The sequence below is a fragment of the Electrona antarctica genome (genome assembly GCF_951216825.1).
Source record: "Electrona antarctica genome assembly, chromosome: 8".
In the NCBI taxonomy this organism is placed as follows: Eukaryota; Metazoa; Chordata; class Actinopteri; order Myctophiformes; family Myctophidae; genus Electrona; species Electrona antarctica.
The window spans coordinates 45,062,376-45,082,752 of record NC_136789.1 but is presented as its reverse complement, the minus strand read 5'-3'; the positions used below and the strand labels follow the sequence as shown (position 1 = coordinate 45,082,752).

Below are 20,377 nucleotides of genomic sequence, written 5' to 3'. Positions count from 1 at the left end.
GGTAACACATGTTGACAGGCATGCTGGGCTCGCTAGTCGCTAGCGAGCCGGCTGGCTGATTCCTTCAGCGGCGAACAGGATGACGAAATGGCAACAGGCGCTCAGCAGCACACGCTCTCAGTTGCCATCGCAACCTGCCCTTGGATACAGCGTGCTGGTTGGCCGTTTCCCACTGTTGTTGTTATGGAGAAGCTGATGAAACCTCGTGGGTTGAGGGAGGGCGACTCATAGCCGTGGCGTGGAGCAGACATTTCTTTTTTTGTTCCCGCCCTGGGTAGAAAATGTTGCCGTGCACATCGGGGGTTAAGTTGATAAACAAACGCCCCGGCTACTGCACATCGATAACCTCTCATGACCCCAAAGTCCTAAACATATTAATGACTATAAAATTAATTTAAAAAATCTATCTAAAACAATAAAATAAACAAATGGACACAGTATTTTGCCATTTTATTTTGTTTATCAGAGCAGTTCATAAAATTAACAGTGAAATACAAAAAAAGCCAATTATAAGAAACAGTAACTGTTGATTATTATGAATAATAATTACAAAACACAGGGTGGATCTAAACAAAGGATGCCTACAACCAAACAACAAACATTCCTGAAAGGCTGGTTGCTCAAGGAAACGGACAAAGGGGGAGGAGGTAAACGAGTGGCTCAGATCAATACATCATTGTGCTGAGTGTGCAGACAGATTCAATCCAATACAACACCGTGCACATAGCTGACACAGTGCACACCATGCCCACACACATTCACTAAATTGTTGTGAACCACTGGAGCCGAGGTGACAGGTTTGATTGATTACAGGAGCCCTCGGTCTTTGTTTTAGCTGCATCTGATCGTAACAAAGGAATTGAAGCTATGTGGACGTGCGCGCGCACACGCTCGTGTACGGTGCGGGTACAAACTGTTACCAGAACACCAAGATATTAAGTAAATACGTCCACCGTTTTTGTGTGCTCATAACACACACTCACTACTTCAGGCTGCTCTCGATCTTCGTCAGCCTGTTTGCCATGTTCACCATCAGACATTTCATCTGGGAGAGAGAGAGAGAGAGAGAGAGGGAGAGATTAGAAACGGGTTGAAATGAGTAGAGAACGGATGGGAAAGGAAGCGATGAGGAGGAAGGTGCGAGAATGAGAAGGTATAGAGAGCGCGCATGATGGGATGGGTACAAAAGCAGAGGCTGGGGAATCAGTGAAGGAAGTGAAAAATGAGGATGTCTACAAGGAACCGGCCAGGGAAGGGCAGAGGGAGAGTAATAAATTTAAAGAAAAACCAGACAGGTGGGAGAAATGAGGTGGGTAGAGGAAGGGAGGTAGAGAGGAAGAGGGGAAAGGAGGGAAGAAAAGGAGGAGAATGGAGAATTAAGATGAGGAGAGGAGGGCGTGCAGAAAATCTAATGAAATACAGAGGGGTGGTGGCTGGGCCGAGGACAGAGGGACGAACATGGGAGTGGGTGGGGGACGATCGAAGAGACAGGTCATTTTGTGTACAAGGTGGAAATTCTAAACAAGTGTCTGCGATAGCAGACAGAATACATTAACCAAGGCTGGCAGGGGTGAAGGGCTCCGTCTCCTGGACGTAGCTCTGTGACCAGACAAAGACTCTCGTTACTCCTCCAGGAGACACTCCTGGGACGACTCTTTGTATGTGATGTCATGGTAATGTTGTTAAAGATAAGAATCAGCCTTACTGGAGAGGCTTCTTTAGGCTTATTGTTTCTGCTTTTGATCAGAAGCATTTAAGCATTAATTTTATTTTCCCTCACAGCCAGCTTCCACAATTGATGAGTAATATTGACATCTGAGCAATATTAAATGTAATACAAATAATACATTTAATTCAGAAGTACCCTTTCTAACTGACAGGTAAATATTAGATGCAAACTAGAAAGGTTGCACTACGTGTCGTGGACCACATACGCATCTCTGCCAGCAGCAGGCGGCATACTCGGGACTGTGTAAGTTGTGGGTTACAGCAGTCTTCAGAATCTGAGAAAGCTGCAGAGGGAAATAGCTTTTCTATGACATATGGTTCAAGTTTTCGCATTAGTGGCGCACCCTCAGAAGTGAAATTGCTTTTGGCTCTGTGAGTCTGCGATGTTTAGTGATCCTGTAATGCGTGATTCAAATTTGGGGTTGATCGGATATCATTTTAAAGAGTAGCACTTTGGTGATTTGTTGTATATATTTCATAGGTACTTTGAGGTGTATCATGGATGTATTATTTGCGGTTCTGTAATTTGACATGTATGCTATGATGTAGCATTGAAGTGTCATTTTATTTCTGCCTCTTGGCCAGTTCCCACTTGTAAAAGAGACGCAGTTAAATAAAGGTAAAAGAAATGGTATGGAATATCGTATGATACCTGTTTATTGCAGGACGGCAGAGATAAGGTGTAGCAATTTGCTTGAGTTTTGAGCAAATTATATGAGAGTAGCAATAAGTGTGTTTGGAAGAAACTGCGAACTGAAGGAAAATATAGGTAAACAGAAATGGGCATGGCCTATATAACGAGTTGTCATGAAGCAAGGTATGGTATAGTTATATTATATGGCAATGGCATTATTAGGGGTGCCCACCCTTTTTTGACTTGAGAGCTACTTTCAAAATGACCAGCTCAACAAGATCTACCCACCTGAAAATAGTTTAAATATGTACCTGAGGGTGCTTTAGAATAGCAGCGCTGGCATTACATATAAGACAAATGCACTTGGAATGGGAAATATAGGGGGAGAAATGGAATAGGTAGGGTTTTTTGTATTTAATTTAGAATGCTACCGATGTTTGTGCACAGCAACACTGAAAACAAAATGTTGCATTGTGGATTTGAGCTGACAGGCGCTTTTTTATATCAATCAATCAAGTCACCTTTAATTCAAGTGGCAGACGCCAAGAATTGTCTTGTATATATAATTGAAATATTCTTTAGGGGCATGTCATGTGATCTACCTGCACAGCCTTTGTGATCTACTGGTAGATCGTGATCTACCGTTTGGGACCCCTGGTTCAAGGGTTATATGCTAGAATCCAGGGTTTCCAGTTTCCACACATTTTTACCAATAAATCTTCAAAACTTTGATTCCCAGGCCTAGCAATCATTCACACATTTTGAGCTTCTTACTCCAGTGTGCCCAAAGACAGGCAATGTGGCAAAAAAAGTGTAAGCAATAAATATCAAATATAGAATGAAAGAATGGTGTACTTGAAGAAAGGGGGAATAAACAAGTTTGGGCAGCCAATCCTGTCATCACAGGAGCAGGACAGTGGTCAACAGAGGTAAGTAGTCATTTTCATCAGGACCTGACAAAGATTTACCCTTATTCTGTTCTCTTAACCTTCTATATAAAACTCATATCAACTGATCCATTGCAACTTATGTATGAGCGTAGAGACAGTAGACACATTTCCAAATAATGATGACTCAACCAGGGAATCTGGTACACTTTCCCTTCTTGAGATTCAAACTCCTTTTCTGTGAAAGTTCTTGACTTCTGAATTCAGAGTAACTGACAATATTGACGCGCCATCATGAATGATCACTTCAGTCTGTCCTGTCCTCTCTGACTGGATGACATTGGTGACCTGACCTCTAGTGTGGTGACCCATGTTACTGAAGGTGACCTGACCTCTAGTGTGGTGACCCATGTTACTGAAGGTGACCTGACCTCTAGTGTGGTGACCCATGTTACTGAAGGTGACCTGACCTCTAGTGTGGTGACCCATGTTACTGAAAAAAACACCTTCACTAATCAAGATCATCCTTGTAGCTGTAGTTGTTGCTGCCCTAGTTAACAAACGCCTTGGGGCAATTCTCAAAAAAATGATGACATTACAGGCTGTCAATGAACAGGCCTGACACAAACATCATTACTGTAATATTTTGTTCCTGATCCAGTCACAAGGCATTCACGATCTCACTAGGTTGTGCCAGAGGTCTCTTTTCAATCTGAGATTAATACAATCAGTGTGGGATCATGGTGAGATTAAGCTAAAGCCTGCTGCAGGGACAGACAATAAACAAGGTTGATGATGATGTGCATTTAACATATGGCCCGTATGCTAATGAAACAGAATATGGGCTAAGCACATTCATTCAACCATTCACTTACTTGATATCCCTTTGTTTAGATGCACACAGCTTGGATATGGTCATTTGTAACATAGGGTATATTTATTACTATATGTATAAACTGTTGTGTGAATAACATTGTATTTTGTCCAATTTGTATGGTAGAGTATGTGACACTGACTGGTGATTGTACTTAAGCAGTGTGTAGATTGCTTGAGTTTAGAACATATAACACAAATGCACATTGTGTGAAGGTTGGAAACACTCAGTGGTGGAAGGTAACCAACTACTGTCCTCAAGTACAATTTTGAGGTATTTGTACTTTACTACTTTCCAATTTCCAATACTTTTACTTCTACTTCACTACATCTCAGTCACAAATATTGTACTTTTACTCCACTACAATTATTTGAAAACTTTAGTTACTAATTACTTTGTATACATTTGTGTATACAAAGTCACGATGCAACACAGTGTGAGCTTGTAGATCTGCTATTTTCAAAAGATTTGTATAAATTTGAAAACGTGAAATGAGACATTCAGCATAATGAGTACTTTGACTTTTTACAGTACATTTTGATGCCAACACTTTTACTCAAGCACATTTTGAATTCAGGACTTTTACCTGTAACAGACTAAACAGAGTATTTCTATATTGCAATATTGGTACTTCAAATTTCAATACCACATAAGTATAAAACAATTGAGTACTTTCTCCACCACTGGAAACACTGCTGCTTTAACCCTGACCCGAGTGTCCCCATCACTGTGATCGGAGAGATACACCCAGCCTGTGTCACTAGGACATAAATCACAATATGGTATCTCTGGTTATATCTGTTCTGTATGCCGGTTCAGTATGCATTTAAATAAAGAGGTGACCTCATGCTGTGACATCACGCTGGCGTGATGCCGGATTAGGTGGTGATCTCATGCCAGAAGTCATATCCTTTTTGTAACAATGCTCCTTCATTTATGGCCCCATCTGTGCCTCGCCGTGGCATTTGTCAGACTCGCCAATGCCGTCACCTCCTACTGAACAATTTCATTTTGTGGACTTATTGTTTCAACGGCTTAATTAAAGGTGCTGTGATAAGTTTTGTTATAGGGTTAAAGCTCTGTATTTTGATAGTAATCATTGAAATTGAGTGTTTGTTCAGTAACAGGGACTCCCTGTCTCTTCAGCTCTTTGGTAAACACAAAATATTGTTTCATGTGGGTCACCAATTTCATCCAATTAGCAGAGAGAACCCATTCACCAGCTTCAATTTAATTTGTTCATCCCTGTATCCTGTATGAGTTCTCTCTCCTGTTTGTGGTTTTCAACCCATTTCACATCAAGGCCTATTATTTAATTGGCATTTGAGCTACGGACCAACATTTTATGAGATTTAGAGACTAAGACTAAGCATATATTCGTTGGTTGAGATTTTGACAACTCCATGCTGTATTGATGTGGTACCATTAGGAGAGATAACAGGCGTTGATGAAAATAACAATTACTTTTTGTAATACAGATGTTTAACAATAATTTTACTCTTGAGAGTGTAAAATGAAAATAAAAATGTACACTATCAAAGGGGTAAAGTTCTATAAGGGTCTATTTGGTTACCAACTGTCCATCATTTAGCTAGGGACCACCTGGAACCCCCTCAAAGACCACTGGTGGTCCCCGGACCACTGGTTGAAAACCACTGTCCTGTTTGGATGAAAATTGGTAGCCAATCTTAAAATGAATTGTGTTTAGTGTTTACTGTAGAGACGGGGAGACCTCTGTTATGAAATGCCCTTGAACAAGGCATCAACCACTACGATGAAATGTGTTCTATGAGCAGGGCCTGGCTGGAAACAAGTTCTTGAGCTTAGCCCAGATACCCTGGGTAAATATAGATTTCATTTCATTTCATTTCATTTGTTACTGAACAAACGTTATCGCAATGACTGCTATGGGAATATATTTGTTATAAAAGAAAATAAGTTGCGCAACTCATAGCTATGATGGCATCAACTTTATTTGAATACCAACGTTTCGACAATTAAAATGCTTTCTTCAGGGTATGACCCCGAAGAAAGTTATAGTGTTTCATTTTATTTGTTGAAACGTTGGAAGTTGATGGCATCGTAGCTACGAGTTGTGCGACTTCTTTTCTTTTATAACAGTCTTCCATGGTCAGCACCTCCCAACTATTGGTGGGTGCTCCTACCCCATGGTTTGTCCAATTATAGATCTATTTAACAAGAAATATCACTTACACCTTTAAACATATTCAATCTAGTGCAGTGATGTTTTGAAATGTGCCCCGGGTCCATGTATGTGTTTGGAACTGTTGGCAGTCTGATTGGGTGATTTCAAAATAAGTGTGCACATTGCTTCAGCATCAGTGTTATTCATAATAACACTGCTGCTGAAGCTTACTGTAGACTGAGTTGTGTCATAAATGGGAATTTATATAGTCAGATTTGTATTATTATGACATGTTGTTTGTTGTAGCATTTATATAATCACACATTCTTCCATTTGAATGAAGGTTTCAGGGATACTTTTCAGGCATATGGTAGAGATAGTGTTTTGATTGGCCTAATGGTTAATTGTTGACTTTGATCTATTTATGTGTTGAGCTACACCCTTTTCAAGTTCCTTGGTCAATATTTTCAAAAATAAATAAAGGACATCAACAAGATGCATGTAAAATGTTGATGAGCTTGGTTCATTAGTAACCAATAGAACATTTGATAGGAAGAGTAAACTCGCTGAAAATCTAATCAGATGGACGGCGGTGGCTCAGGGGTAGAGTGCCTGGATGGTAACCGTAAGGTTGCCAGTTCGAACCCGGGCTCCCGCAGAGTTACTGTCGAAGTGTCCTTGAGCAAGACACTGAACCCCTAATTGCTCCCGATGTGCTAGTTGGTGCCTTGCATGGTTTCCGCTGCCATCGGTGTATGTATGTGTGTGTGAATGGGTGAATGTAATGCACAATCTCTGTAAAGTGCCTTGGATAAAGGCGCTATATAAATGCACCATTTATATAAATGCACCATTTATAGTCTTAAGACAAATTTGTAAAGTGAGGATAGATTCTGTCTGTAATTTATTTTACTAAATCAGGCTCATGGTGTAGGAGTTATGACTTTTCAATTTAATTTTTTTAACTGTTAATTATAGCACCCTCATCAGGCTAATTGGGGTCATTTGTTGTGCGAGTATAACTTTCAGCCATTGGTGAAAATTGCATCTCTCTATCATTTACCATATCTCAGGAATTAGCAAAAATGCGGCAGGAGAATTAAAGTAAATACAAAAACAATAGGGTTTCAGCTATTTGCGCTCAATCCCTTAAATGGTCCAGAAAATCTCATATAAATCCAAGAAAAGAGACTCATCATCACAAATCATTAGACTTTCAGGCATAAAAAGAGATAATTCCATATTACCACCCATTACCTAAATTATGACTGAAAGAGATTAATTGTAATATGTTGTATCTTTCTTTCTTCTTATAGTCATAGAACCTAATAATATCAAATATTGGTGGGTCATGTGTCATTTCATAAGGTACAGTCGACATCTTCATATCTTGAGCTGGTTGTGACTTTGTCTAAGTAGGTCAGACAAACACTGGCACATTTACCGGCTGAAATCATAATCCAACAGACCTCATGATCAAAACATGTTTTTCCCCTTCTAACAAAGATTCCTTAACATGCCTCCTATCACAGCTATTGTTCCTGTTGCTCAAGTACGGAGGGGGTTGCCTAGCATCACCACCTACTGGCCAATTAAGGGTATTGCGGGTATTTTTTTCCTCACATCGATAAACAAAGAACTTGTGTTCGAATAACTTGCTGTGGTATTTCAAGCAGGACTTACCCTTTGTATTCTAATAACAAAATAGACAAAACATTACAGTTTTAACACCCTCCTCATATTAATTATAATAATAGTAAAAAATATTATATATATATAATTATTATTATTTTCATAATTCAGTTTAAGCATGTAAAGAGCATGTAACAATGTATTTCTAATACACCTAGGTATCTAATCTAATAACGCAGCATAGCATATTAGACATAATACAAAATAAAGTAGACATGAGGTCATTCTCAGCCATTGTCTCATGTAAGAGATTGTGTCACTGCTCTGGGGCGTCCCACAAAGCAGGTGATGTCATCAGAAACGGCCAGCATATTGATTGCCAATGAGGAGTGTGTATTGGAGGAATGACACAGTGGAAAATAATGGAATCCAACTTCTCTGGTCAGATACAGTGCACAGAGTCAACTGCACTGAAGGATTTATACGGATAGATACGACTGTACATCTATGAGTGAGTACAAGACATTTAGAGATATGGTTTAATAAATCACACTTGTGTGAAGTGAGGGGCGCCTTTTATCATGAGTGACCATGACATGTATGATGATGAAGTCACCCACTTACATCATTTGCCATCGACTTTGACATACGGAAGACAATTCGACATAAAATCGTCCATAGACTTGGCCACACACTACGTCACAGGCGGAACACACAAAGTCAAAGAGGTTTATATGTGTGTGTGTGTGTGTGTGTGTGAGAGACATAAAATGAATAGTTACCTGTTTCAGCTGCTCTTCTACAGTGATTCTGTGCTCCAAAGTGACCAGCTTCTCCGTGATCTCTGCTGACACCTGCTGGCTTGCAGATCCCAGAACATAGCTGAAAGAGCCACAGACAATATTGGCTGTTTATATAGAAATATTAAGTAAATAAATATATGTAGTTCTCAAATTACTCCAAAATCAAAAATTAAATGAGGTAAATTACTGTCAGTAAGGCTTATGCAAATAAATGGACTACCTATTACTGGTGCCCTTTTCAATTCTTCCTGCTGGAATGAACAATACACATTTCCCAGCATAGATTTTGTTGTTTATGTGTTTATTCAAACTAGAAGGAACCTCTTATATTTTCCTGTATACACTGTGCTCAGATCAGGTACATAATTAATTTCAGCCTTAATTGCACATAGAGGAAACACACACAAATTACATTTATTTAAATCTAATTTAAATAAAATAATGAATAATGCCAAAATGCAATAGAGAATACACATATTTATTTATTCATTTATATCAGCCAACCAATGCTATTGGCCTGACTCAAGATCCCATGGTCCAACAGTGTTCAAGGCCAAATAATTACCTGTCAAGGTCTCTAGCATTTAGAAAGAACTTGGATCTCTTATGGTCGATGCTTCTAGGTGTAGAACGGTAAACTAGTCCAAGCACAGACTGACAGCCTCGGCAGGAAAGATGAGCGATCTTACTGCAAGTGTAAACATGTGCAGAAAAGATTTAAACCAATTCACACAAAGTTTGATGCAGAGTACTAACTCCAGTTATATTTTGTGAGCTAACAAACTAGTTCTCTGAGTCTCCCCTCTTATACATTGATTGATTGAAATATTTATTAACAGTTTGCAGAATTACAGTACATTTCAAGCACAACTCAATACAAAGACTGTTAACTGTGAGTGGACGACCCAATAAAGCATTACACTTGTTTACAAGAGGGTCCACCTTTTTCAAATCATCAAAACATTTAGAGACGTACAAATAGACACTTCTATATAGCCAAAAATAAAAGAGAACAGGAATTCATCATAAAGGAGGTAAAAGGGGAAAAGAAACATATACAAAAAGGGGTGGGTGGTGGCGGGGGGGTTCAGATTTTACGGGGGCCAGTTTCGAATTGCAGCCGTCCGTAGGTGCCCTTTGAGAGCGGTTTTGAAGGAGTCAAGGGATTTGCATGTCTTAATGACGTTAACGACTTAATGGGCGTTCCACATTTTGTTATTGGTGGCATAGAAGCGAAAATAATTTAGTCCCTTGTTTGTGCCGAATCTGGGTTGCACATGGTTTGTTGCACTCCCTCTGGTGTTGTGGGTGTGGACTTCGTTAACATTAAGGAAGTATTTAGATAGGTACATGGGTATCTTGGTGGTGTATCAAATCTTGTGGACCAGACCCATTGCAAGATGCTGTACTCTGTCGTCGACCCGGTCCCTAAGCCATTCCAGCCTGTCAAAGTGGGCAGGGGTGAGGTGGGTTTGGGGGGCTTCAAGGTGTTTTTGTTGACCAGTGAGGAGATCCTGTAAAGGAATCTTGTTCTTTAGTTGACTTTTTTGATTACGCCAGTCAAGAAGTACTTACCAGCGAGACTGTTTGCTGGGTTCGTACAGGTGACTTTCCTTTTCAATCAAAACATTGTCAGTGACACCTAAATCAAAAACACAAATTACTTGTTAGACTAAACAAAGGCAGCTGGGTTACTTAAAAAGAATCCGAAAGAAATCCGAACACAACCAAAGAAACGTACAAAATCTACAAATACCAAACTTTGTATTTTAGAGGGCGCTGTTTTTCCTTTATTTTTTTTAGATTGCCAATCAGGTAATGCACTACCTACTAGTACTACATAATCAAAATGTCCTGGCCTGGATTTCACTTGAGTCCAAAGTGAAGCTTGTACTTCCAAAAATAAATGTGTACATGTGTTGCTCAGATGGTCTTGTACATCAGCTGCCAGGAGATACATTGTACTAACTACAGTACAGTATACACCCCAAACAGTAGTTTTTGCCATATCTTGTTTGGGACCAGTTTGACTTTAAACTTTCATGGCAATCCACCCATTACATTTCGAGATACATAGTGTTCAAGTGACTTTTTGACTGTGTGTGAACTCATGCTCAGAGTCAGGGGCTTGAAATTGGGAGGATTGCAAAAGACAAATGCAAAAACGTTGGCTAAATACTGTTCCGTCTCTGCTATTATGGGCAGTCTGTCTATCTGGAGAAGACGATGTTTAATTTATCCTTGAATGGCTTAAAAAATATATTTTTCCTCTGTGTGTTAATAAGCATGTGCAGAGGTTGTATCTGGTTTGACCGTAATGTAACCTTCTTTTGATCAGTGTTTGGATCTATTATGAATTGCGCCTTATGTGCAGATCCAAATAAAATAATTCAAATGTGTGTGTGTGTGTGTTTCTAGCACCTTAACTAACGTCGATAAATATATCATGCACAGTATACATCTGCCTGCCTGTCTGCACCTTTATATCTTATCTCATGTACGTATATACAAAGAAAAACATCAAACACATAAAATCAAACACATAAATACACAATAGAGGGTATGCGCATGCTTAAAGTGAATGGCACATCGAGTGGCAAAGCAAGTGGCAAAGCAACAGGCAAAGTGAGTTTAACATTGTTTAACGTTGTTTAATGCAATCAGATAGGACTTTTCTGTTTGGATATATGGGCTATCAAGGCCAGAAAGTAGTTTTTTGCCACTCGGTAGGCATTCCTGCATAACTTCCGGGTTTGATGATGATCACGTGCATACTCTCTATTGTCTGTGGAAAAAATGCAGCCTCTGCTGACAAATATTTGGGCCAATATTTGATAACCGATTAATTACATGGTTAAATTAATCGATACTGATATTTGCATTTCTAGTAGTTTTTTCTTTTTTCTAATTTTTACACCCAAATGATGAGCATAATTACCAATATTTTGTACATTATTTGACAGTAATCTAATTGTATGGTCTAAATTATTCAAATATTCAATGAGAATACCAAAAAAGTATAATCTACACATGTAGATTATACTTTTTTGGTAGACCCCTGGTACCAGGGGTCTGCAACCTTTTTCACGTTCATGTTTTCATTTTCGTGTTAGTCAGTGTGCCATATATAATTATGAGACCACATCAAAATTAAATATTCCCAGATGATTTTGATTGTCCATAGGATACACAACCTTAGAAATATTTTCTTTCACATCAGGATGTAATGATCTCCCAGAATCCCTCCCCAGTCATGAGTGAATGTACACTTATGTGCAGAATGTAATTTGTAGATGTGACTAAACTTTTTTTTCCCCCGAACATTTAATATTAAAAGAAAAAGTGTCTCTGTCTCACACTTATGCCAGTGTGCCAATGTTGGCACCTGTGCCCAAGGTTGGCTACCCTACCCCTGATCCACAGTACAGGTTATACTCTTAGTTGCACCCTTAACATTGGCCGTGCCGTGGCTTGCATGTATGGTATATTTTACACTAGCCTTTAATAGATGTCTTTAATCGAGTCTGACATTTGCTTACATCTATCATAGATATTTAAGCAAATGTCAGACTCGATCAAATATATCTATCCAAGGCTACACAGTGGCAGCGGTGGCCGAGTGGCAGCGGTGGCCGAACGGATAGCGGCGCGGTCTAGATACCGGAAGGTTCCCAGTTCGAATCATCCGTCCGACACGTTAAAATTACCACCGCTGAAATGCCCTTGAACAAGGCATCAACCACTACGATGAAATGTGTTCTATGAGCAGGGCCTGGCTGGAAACAAGTTCTTGAGCTTAGCCCAGATACCCTGGGTAAATATAGATTTCATTTCATTTCATTTCATTTCATTTCACACATACTGCAGTATACTATTGAATTATTATAGGCCCTAGAATGGCTGTGATATTACATACTTTTAATATCATACACTTCATGTATTATAGTATACATAGATTTCATGTTTACATTAAACTTACTAGGGCTAGTATTGGCTCATTACAGTGTTATTATTATTGTGTTAATCTGAGAAAGTACAAATGTAGCTAGCACTATAGAATGGCTGTGTGATAAATATCATACATTTTTCATGTATACAATACACATTTCATGTACATAAATGAATGTTATATCACATCCATTCTAGGGATGGTACTAGCCGCAATTTGCAACTCTAGATTTTTTTATAATGGGATGAATCTAGAGTTGCAATACCCTCCATTGACTCCCCATTCCCTAGGGTACAAACAACATCAACTATGGTGCCACAAGCAATATTGACCTGTAAGTAAGGTTCCACTTGCTAAAATGTGTATTATACAAGTATGCTCTCAGTCTCAAGAGTTATGAACAGACTCACGGTTCAAAACGATCTGACTCTGGTCCTCATCTGCTCCAGCCCAGGACAGAGAGTCACCAATGGGCAACTTGCACTTCTCACAGAAGAACACGACGGGACTGTCCGGATCCTTGTCATCTAATGCGAGCTTAGAGACAGACAAGTCTAATTCTCCTGTGGTCAGTGTGTGTTCAGACAACTCTCCAGCGACAGAAAATGTCTTATAAGGCCCCTCATAATCGGAATCTGATTCAGTGAGGAAAGAAGCCATGTTGTTTGCAGAGTTGTTTGTTTTTAAGTTCGGCGGGTGACTGTTTGCAGTGTAGAATAGGAAGAGGCGGGGATAACGTACATGTTACACCGAACCTAGTGACCTAATAAATAACATGACTGACGGTACAAGTCGCTGTTAAACGGCATGGTTTGGTTTTCGAGGACATTTGAGTCTGTCAGTCAGATCATAATAACAGTTTCTATAGTACTACGAGTCTTTTTCCTATAGTATTTTTCTACCTCATTGTTTTAGTATAAAATGACGTTACTCACTGGAGTCACTCACTGCATTTCAAATTTCAATATGAGCATATCCATTGCGCTCGACGTTTACCCAAGATTTCTTTACCGGTACCATAGACCGGTACTCATGTTAAAGGTGGACACATGGCTGCACTGCCTGGACTTCATTTACGGCAGGCCTAGTACCATACATGCCTAGTAGCAGCAGAAGACGCAGGGTTCGCTAGGTTTACAATTTCGTTGTAACACCGGAATAAACTTCTTCCCCGGTTTCCGGATGTGACGTTTGACATTAGCTGTGGGAACTTAAGCGAGCATGGATTTATAAATAAGGGCGCCAGAAAACACACAACACAATATTTATTACAAGAGCAATTTGTCTTTCTCGATGCCATGTGTGAAAAGTTGAACAAGGTAATGGAATACGCATTTTGTTTTATTTTACATCGGATTATATTGTGAGCGAAGGATGTTGTACATACTGCTACACCCAACCATGTTACAGTGTACGGTAATTTATCATTTTGTCGCTAACACACATACGAGTCCATTTGTTTCATTTGTACACTATTGCTGTGTGTGTGTGTGTGTGTGTGTGTGTGTGTGTGTGTGTGTGTGTGTGTGTGTGTGTGTGTGTGTGTGTGTGTGTGTGTGTGTGTGTGTGTGTGTGTGTGTGTGTGTGTGTGTGTGTGTGTGTGTGTGTGTGTGTGTGTGTGTGTGTGTGTGTGTGTGTGTGTGTGTGTGTGTGTGTGTGTGTGTGTGTGTGTGTGTGTGTGTGTGTGTGTGTGTGTGTGTGTGTGTGTGTGTGTGTGTGTGTGTGTGTGTGTGTGTGTGTGTGTGTGTGTGTGTGTGTGTGTGTGTGTGTGTGTGTGTGTGTGTGTGTGTTTTCTCTCTCTCAGGTGAACCAGTGGCTCAGGTGTGTGTTTGGAGAGCAGTATGTACCTCCATTTGAGGTCAATACAAGGACAGTGGACATACTGTACCAGCTCGCAGAGGGCAGCAAAGCACGATGCAGTGCCACCACTCATCTTATTAATGACCTCAACCACAAAGCATCAGAGTACCAGGCTGATGGTAAGTAACTCCACATTAGTTCTTTTGTAAACTGTTCCTGGAGAATGGAGTCCCAGAGACGTTACTATTCTATTAGTCTTGGCCTAAACTAAGTTACAACAGTTGGGTCGTTAAAATGATAACCAGTAGCACTCTGGTTGAAAAGAACCCATTGTCTAGTTAGTAGACTGGAACAAAAGAACAACATAACATTGTAAAAGAGAAATACGTTTGTACTAGAAGCATTAACTTAAAATGTCCTACAGCAAGACTAGCTGTCTGTGATCATTCATATACTATCGTAAATTCTGTATACACAGCCATAGATCGATTGCACCCGCTCCTGGTTGCAATGAAACATGCGCGGCATAAATGTGATGAAATGTATTTGTACTCGCACAATAAATAATTCCAAAGACGTGGAGTGAGATAGTGTCCTCCATGTAAAAATTCTGGCAGAAAACGTTTGTTTAGTCAAATATCTCCACTTTTTAACAAGCTGCACACGGACAACATTTTCTCGGGGCGAGAGGCCCGGAATGACCGATGGACCGAATTTAAAACGACTTCCTTTTGAGAAGCACATCACACAACGTCATCACCAATTGACATGGGAAACACAAATGTTTGGGGCACACAATTGGCAGGTGCGTTGCGATAGATGCTGGGTACTTAATCACACCACCTGCCAATTGTGTGCCCTAAACTTTTGTGTTTCCCTGATGACGTTTGTGATGATCAGAGGAAGTTTTGATAAATTCAGTTCAGCTGCCATTCCGGGCGCCTTTGACCGGCGAGAAAGCTGTCCGGGTGCAGCTCGTGGAGATATTTGACTAAACAAACCTTTTATGCCAGAACTTTCACATGGATATGAAAGTTGAGGACCATATCTGACTCCCAAGTCTGGAATTATGTATTTATTTAGTACACACAGAGTGCCGACCACATTTGTGCCGCCGCAACCGTAAGTCTATTGTGTTCTATGGCTCTGGTATGTGAAATACTTGCAATGTATGTAACAACAGAGACATTCTAGGGCTACAACAAGACACACTGAATGACCCTAATATATTTTCCTGCCTAAATTAACTGCTTTGCTTATCTTTCTTAGCTGCTCATCTGGAGGATGTTCTTCTACTGGGGGTGGGGCTGACTAGTGCAAGTTTGTCAAAGTCTGCAGCCGACTATGTGTCTGCTTTAGTGGACAGTGCAATGGTACTTGGAATTGAAGACACATCACTGAGCAGGTAGGCTGTTGCAGTCGGTAGACCAGTGCAACTCTGTTTTCTTACACATTTGTAAGAGCAATCGTGTTAGTGCTGCACGATTCTTGCTCAAATGTGAATCTCGATTTTCCTCCACAAGAATTGAGTTCCCGATTCTTTCCATGAAAGTAACAAAAACATAAGAGTAACTAAAATGAATTGGACAGCCAACTAGTGCTCAGAGTGCTTTGACTAATCGATTAATTGTGCAGCACTCTTTTTATAGGCCACACTAGAAGAAACACATTTGAGGGTTATCCGACAGTCATGCTTGTTAGATAATAATCAGGGTGAGAAGAATAATTTGACTAAAGCAAATTAGATTACTAGTCAGATGACACGCACATGGTATATACAGACAACCTAGTATATATATATATATGTTGCAGTACGATCGTAATTACGGCGGTCACATTGCTGCTGAGGTGAGATTTGTTTTGACATGATGCACAAATCTGTGCCACTTCTCACAACTGGGCTGTGTCTTCTGCAGTTTTATCCCAGCAATAAATCACCAAACCAATGAGCTTCTGAAAGCAGAGAAGGACGACAGGAGATTGAACCGGGAGCTCAAGAGCCTCAACAAGAGACTGGGTGGCACTGTGGTTCTGCGAAAGAACTTGGAGGAGTAAGACAATTAATTAAGGTCTCATAAGGTGCAGTTGTACTCTGAGGCGAATACTTCTTATAACTGTCATGGGTGCCCCCCGCGGCTGCCGCAGCGGCGTAAAAAAATGCTTTTTGAGTGAGAAAGAAAGGCTACTGTACTGCAACTTTTATTTTTATACTCTACCTGGCAGGTTAAAACAAAAGCCACCATATTAGCATTTGAATGCTAATATGGCAGATGGCAGCAGTTTGCTGCCATTTGTGGATATCTGAAAAATAAATGCTGGTAGAATAAAAGTGCGGTGGGACTGTAAAAGTGTCTTCATGTTGATCTTTATACTTTCAAACTGTTTTTCATCCATGACAGATTTTGCTTTCACAAATTTTAAAATCATATTGTGATCACTTTTTACCCCCTGCATTGTGCAGTCATAATTCAGACCTTCATTAAAGCAGATCACTCATGTACTTGACATGAAACTAATGTACTTGACATGAAACTAATGTGTCCAATCTGTTACCAAATGACAGGGACATTGGTAAAGCAGCCCAAGCACAGCAGGTTGCGAGTGCTATAGCAGAAGAGCGACTGCTCACCATGGATTTTGTTAAAAAGAAGACTCAAGAGCTGAAGTTCAGGAAAAAGAGGGCTGGGGTATGTATTGCTTATATTATGTTTGTGTATGAAATCATAGTGACCCCATTGTTCAGATTCTGAAGTTGCTATAATGGCTGGACAACTTGAACAATGTTGTGCTCATCAATATTTCCCATGGCCATGAGGCGAACTTGACACAGTTGTATTTATTGTATAACAATCAACCTTTTACTTTGAACAATGTATTAAAGGAAAAACAAAGGGATCGACAGGTTTTTAGGTTAAAGCTTTTTATATTGACTGCGTTCCCGCGAAAGTATAGTTCCTTAGTTCCACACGAAACGGCCCAAAGAATAGCTCATGTTCAGGGTACCCCTTTTATGTTTGTAATCCAAAAGAACAAGACACTTGGAATTATCTCACCTGCAGCTGCGGCTCCGTCAGATTCTACCCACCAACCGTGTGAATGCCTCCAGTGATCGAAATCCCGCAGCAGCAACGAAACGTTTTCCGCTGGGCTCTATAGTTCTTGCTTCTTGGCTGCAACTTACTTTTTAGCATAAACGTTGTCTTTCTAAAGTAACACTGGTACCCGGGAGATCTCCTCTTCATCCACCCGTTCACACGAGTACTCGAGTTGTTTGTACACCCCTGTACCACACCCTCTATTTGTCACACTTGCATACCGACATATCCACCACCAGATAAATATAATTGTATTACAGTATTTTATTTTTATTTTAAGTGATTACTGTACATTCTGTATCTCACTTTGTTTTCTGTAATTCCCGCCTGTCTGTCTTGGAATGGGCTTCCCTGTTTTTGCAATCCTGCCTGAGCTTTCTTACTTTTCTGTTCACATCAAGGGTTTTACAGTACTTGGGAGATTTTCATCACCTGGTTGAGGGTTTAAGGACAGGAGGTGTCATTTGTTTCCTTAAATGTGTGCCTGTAAAGCCCTGTAAAAATTCGAGAAATTAACCTTAACCAGTAGTTTGTTTTCTTTCAACGATGCAGGATCTGCTGTCATCCAGGAACATGGAGGAGACACTTAAGCATGAGGCGCTGACAGAGCTCTCAGAGGTAACCAATTGGAGGGGCAGGTGGAAGGTTGAAATCAAGATATATATATATATATATATATATATATATATATATATATGTATGTATGTATGTATGTATGGCATGTATCTGTTATGTGAAGTCCTAACGGTAGTGCAGGTGCAATATGCACATGAATTAATGAAATAAAACTGAGATGCATGAATAATAGTCAGGTTTTAGCATGCCCAGCATCGATACTAATTTCTCTTTCTCTGTACTCTGCAGGAGGTCATGAACTTAAAAAAGGAAATTGATCCCTTGAAGAAGAAATTGGAACCATATATTGATTTGAGTCCAGTATGTTATTCAACTATCTTGATTCCAGTGTGCTTGCTTTAGATTTATTTGTATATAAAATTGCTGAAAGTGTTTCTACCTCCAACAGAATCCATCTCTTGCTCAAGTGAAAGTAGAAGAGGCAAAAAGAGAACTGGTGAGTATATGCCAATCTATTGCCTATTTTCAGTGAAGAGCTTTTGTTTACTAGAAGTGAAAAGGAGGGTGGCTATAATAGAGCCCCCGGGACTCCAGTCAACTAAGTATAGGGCTTAAGTGGTTAACATAAAGAAGCAGAATTGTAGGGCCAATGTGGGTGGCCAGGCTGCAGCTGCGGGAAAAGGTACATATTTTCGTCTCGGATGCATGGTTAGAGTAAGTTATAATGGTACTCTTATCAAAACCCCTGTTTAAGAAAAAGTTTTAATAGCTAGTAGTTGTTTCGCTGATTTATTTAGCCTAATATTATAGTAATCTGTATGCGTGCACGCACATTCAGTGTGCAGACTGTGCACATGCGTGTTTGTTCAGTGCGTGCCTGTTTTTAGATCAGCATGAGCGGGGTCACAAGACGTGGCAAAGCATTCTTTTTTGGGGGGGGTCGCCAGCTAAACTGGTTGAGAATCACTGTCCTAAACTACGGGTAGGGCAAATGGCCAATTTGACGATTAATGGCGATAAAATAATGAATCAGGATTAACGTTATGTGTTGACTTTGACAGCCCCATTAGATTGATGATAGATAGCTGGCATCATATATACATTATACAGGAGATAACGTTTGACCATTAATAATTGAATGTACATCTTTCCAGAATGTTTCAATGTCCAAAATAAGTGCATAAGAGCACCCACGTTAAATTTCTCTTATTTTGCTCCCTATTACAGGCTGCTATCGATGCTCGGATTGAGAGGAACGTGGAACATTTGTACAAGTAGAAATAGAAATTATCATATTGTTAATAAATAATAATGTTAAATGATTTGATTTAGAAATTCTCATGTATTGTTAATAATTAAGAAAGTTGTGTTTTGGTACAGTACATCTAGCTTCAGCACTTGCTTTATTATATTTTTGGTTATTTCCTATGTATACTTGGCATACAGGGAAGCCTATTTAATTCGGAAATTGGCTCTGGAAATGTATCGCAAAGCCTATCTTAACCTTATCTTGTTATCATTCATTAGATGATCAAAACAGGGTGTTTGTTTACAATGGTTGATTGTGTTATCCTCCTACTTCCTGTTTATGAAAAGCGTCATTAAAGCGTCATTAATTTTAATCAGATGTTATGTCTCTGTTCTTGAAATGGTTACAAACTGGAAATATCTATACCATCTTTATTCACATATTTCTTTGCACACACCGTAATTGCTTTGTGTTTTGATGCAATTATCTGCCTATCCCAAGTGTTTACGTAGGTCCTGCACAGTGACGGGTTCCATGGACAGCCTAGTTCAGAAAACGCTAACCCATAATATAAGTAGCTAAATATTTTAACTGGTGGAGTCGGATGGGTAAGAATAATAGAATAAGAAGCAATGTGTCTACTGAAGTGAATAGCTACTTACAGTATAGGAAAACACTATCAACAAACACAAATCTCAACATGCATTTTCCTCTGGAAATAATTTACTGGCACAGACCCGAACAATTTCACTTTCTCGGCCGAGTCTTGCAGGTGGGTTTTTGGACATAATAGTTAAGTGAAAGTGGTCCAAACATATAAAATATGTTTGGACCACTTTCAGGCCCAAGAACCACAGTTCCTAAAATATATTTGTTTGTACTGCAATTCCACCAGCTTTCGAAGGATAACGGCACATAAAAAAACTACTCCCTTGGTGCCTAAAGCTAGTATAGAGATTAGAGAATGAAACCTTCCAGGGGCCCTGTGCTGCAGTTTGTATGCA

General features: G+C 39.7%; 2 protein-coding genes across 2 annotated transcripts; one reads left to right on the top strand and one right to left on the bottom strand.

Annotated features, from left to right (window-relative positions):
• Positions 1 to 433: 433 nt before the first annotated feature.
• On the bottom strand, positions 434 to 13,644 carry mis18a (MIS18 kinetochore protein A). The gene is made up of 5 exons (XM_079507777.1): positions 13,064 to 13,644; positions 10,280 to 10,346; positions 9,270 to 9,392; positions 8,684 to 8,783; positions 434 to 1,045 (listed from the first exon to the last, which is right to left on the bottom strand). Exons 1-5 carry the CDS (start codon positions 13,311 to 13,313, stop codon positions 983 to 985), a joined length of 603 nt encoding a protein of 200 aa, XP_079363903.1. The 5' UTR covers positions 13,314 to 13,644; the 3' UTR covers positions 434 to 982.
• A 148-nt stretch (positions 13,645 to 13,792) lies between these two features.
• haus1 (HAUS augmin-like complex, subunit 1) lies at positions 13,793 to 19,746 on the top strand. Its single transcript, XM_079507776.1, has 9 exons — positions 13,793 to 13,972; positions 14,458 to 14,632; positions 15,723 to 15,858; positions 16,370 to 16,504; positions 17,017 to 17,140; positions 18,101 to 18,166; positions 18,413 to 18,484; positions 18,573 to 18,620; positions 19,352 to 19,746. The coding sequence occupies exons 1-9, from the start codon at positions 13,952 to 13,954 to the stop codon at positions 19,400 to 19,402; spliced, it is 828 nt and encodes a 275-aa protein (XP_079363902.1). The 5' UTR covers positions 13,793 to 13,951; the 3' UTR covers positions 19,403 to 19,746.
• The last annotated feature ends 631 nt before the right edge of the window (positions 19,747 to 20,377 follow it).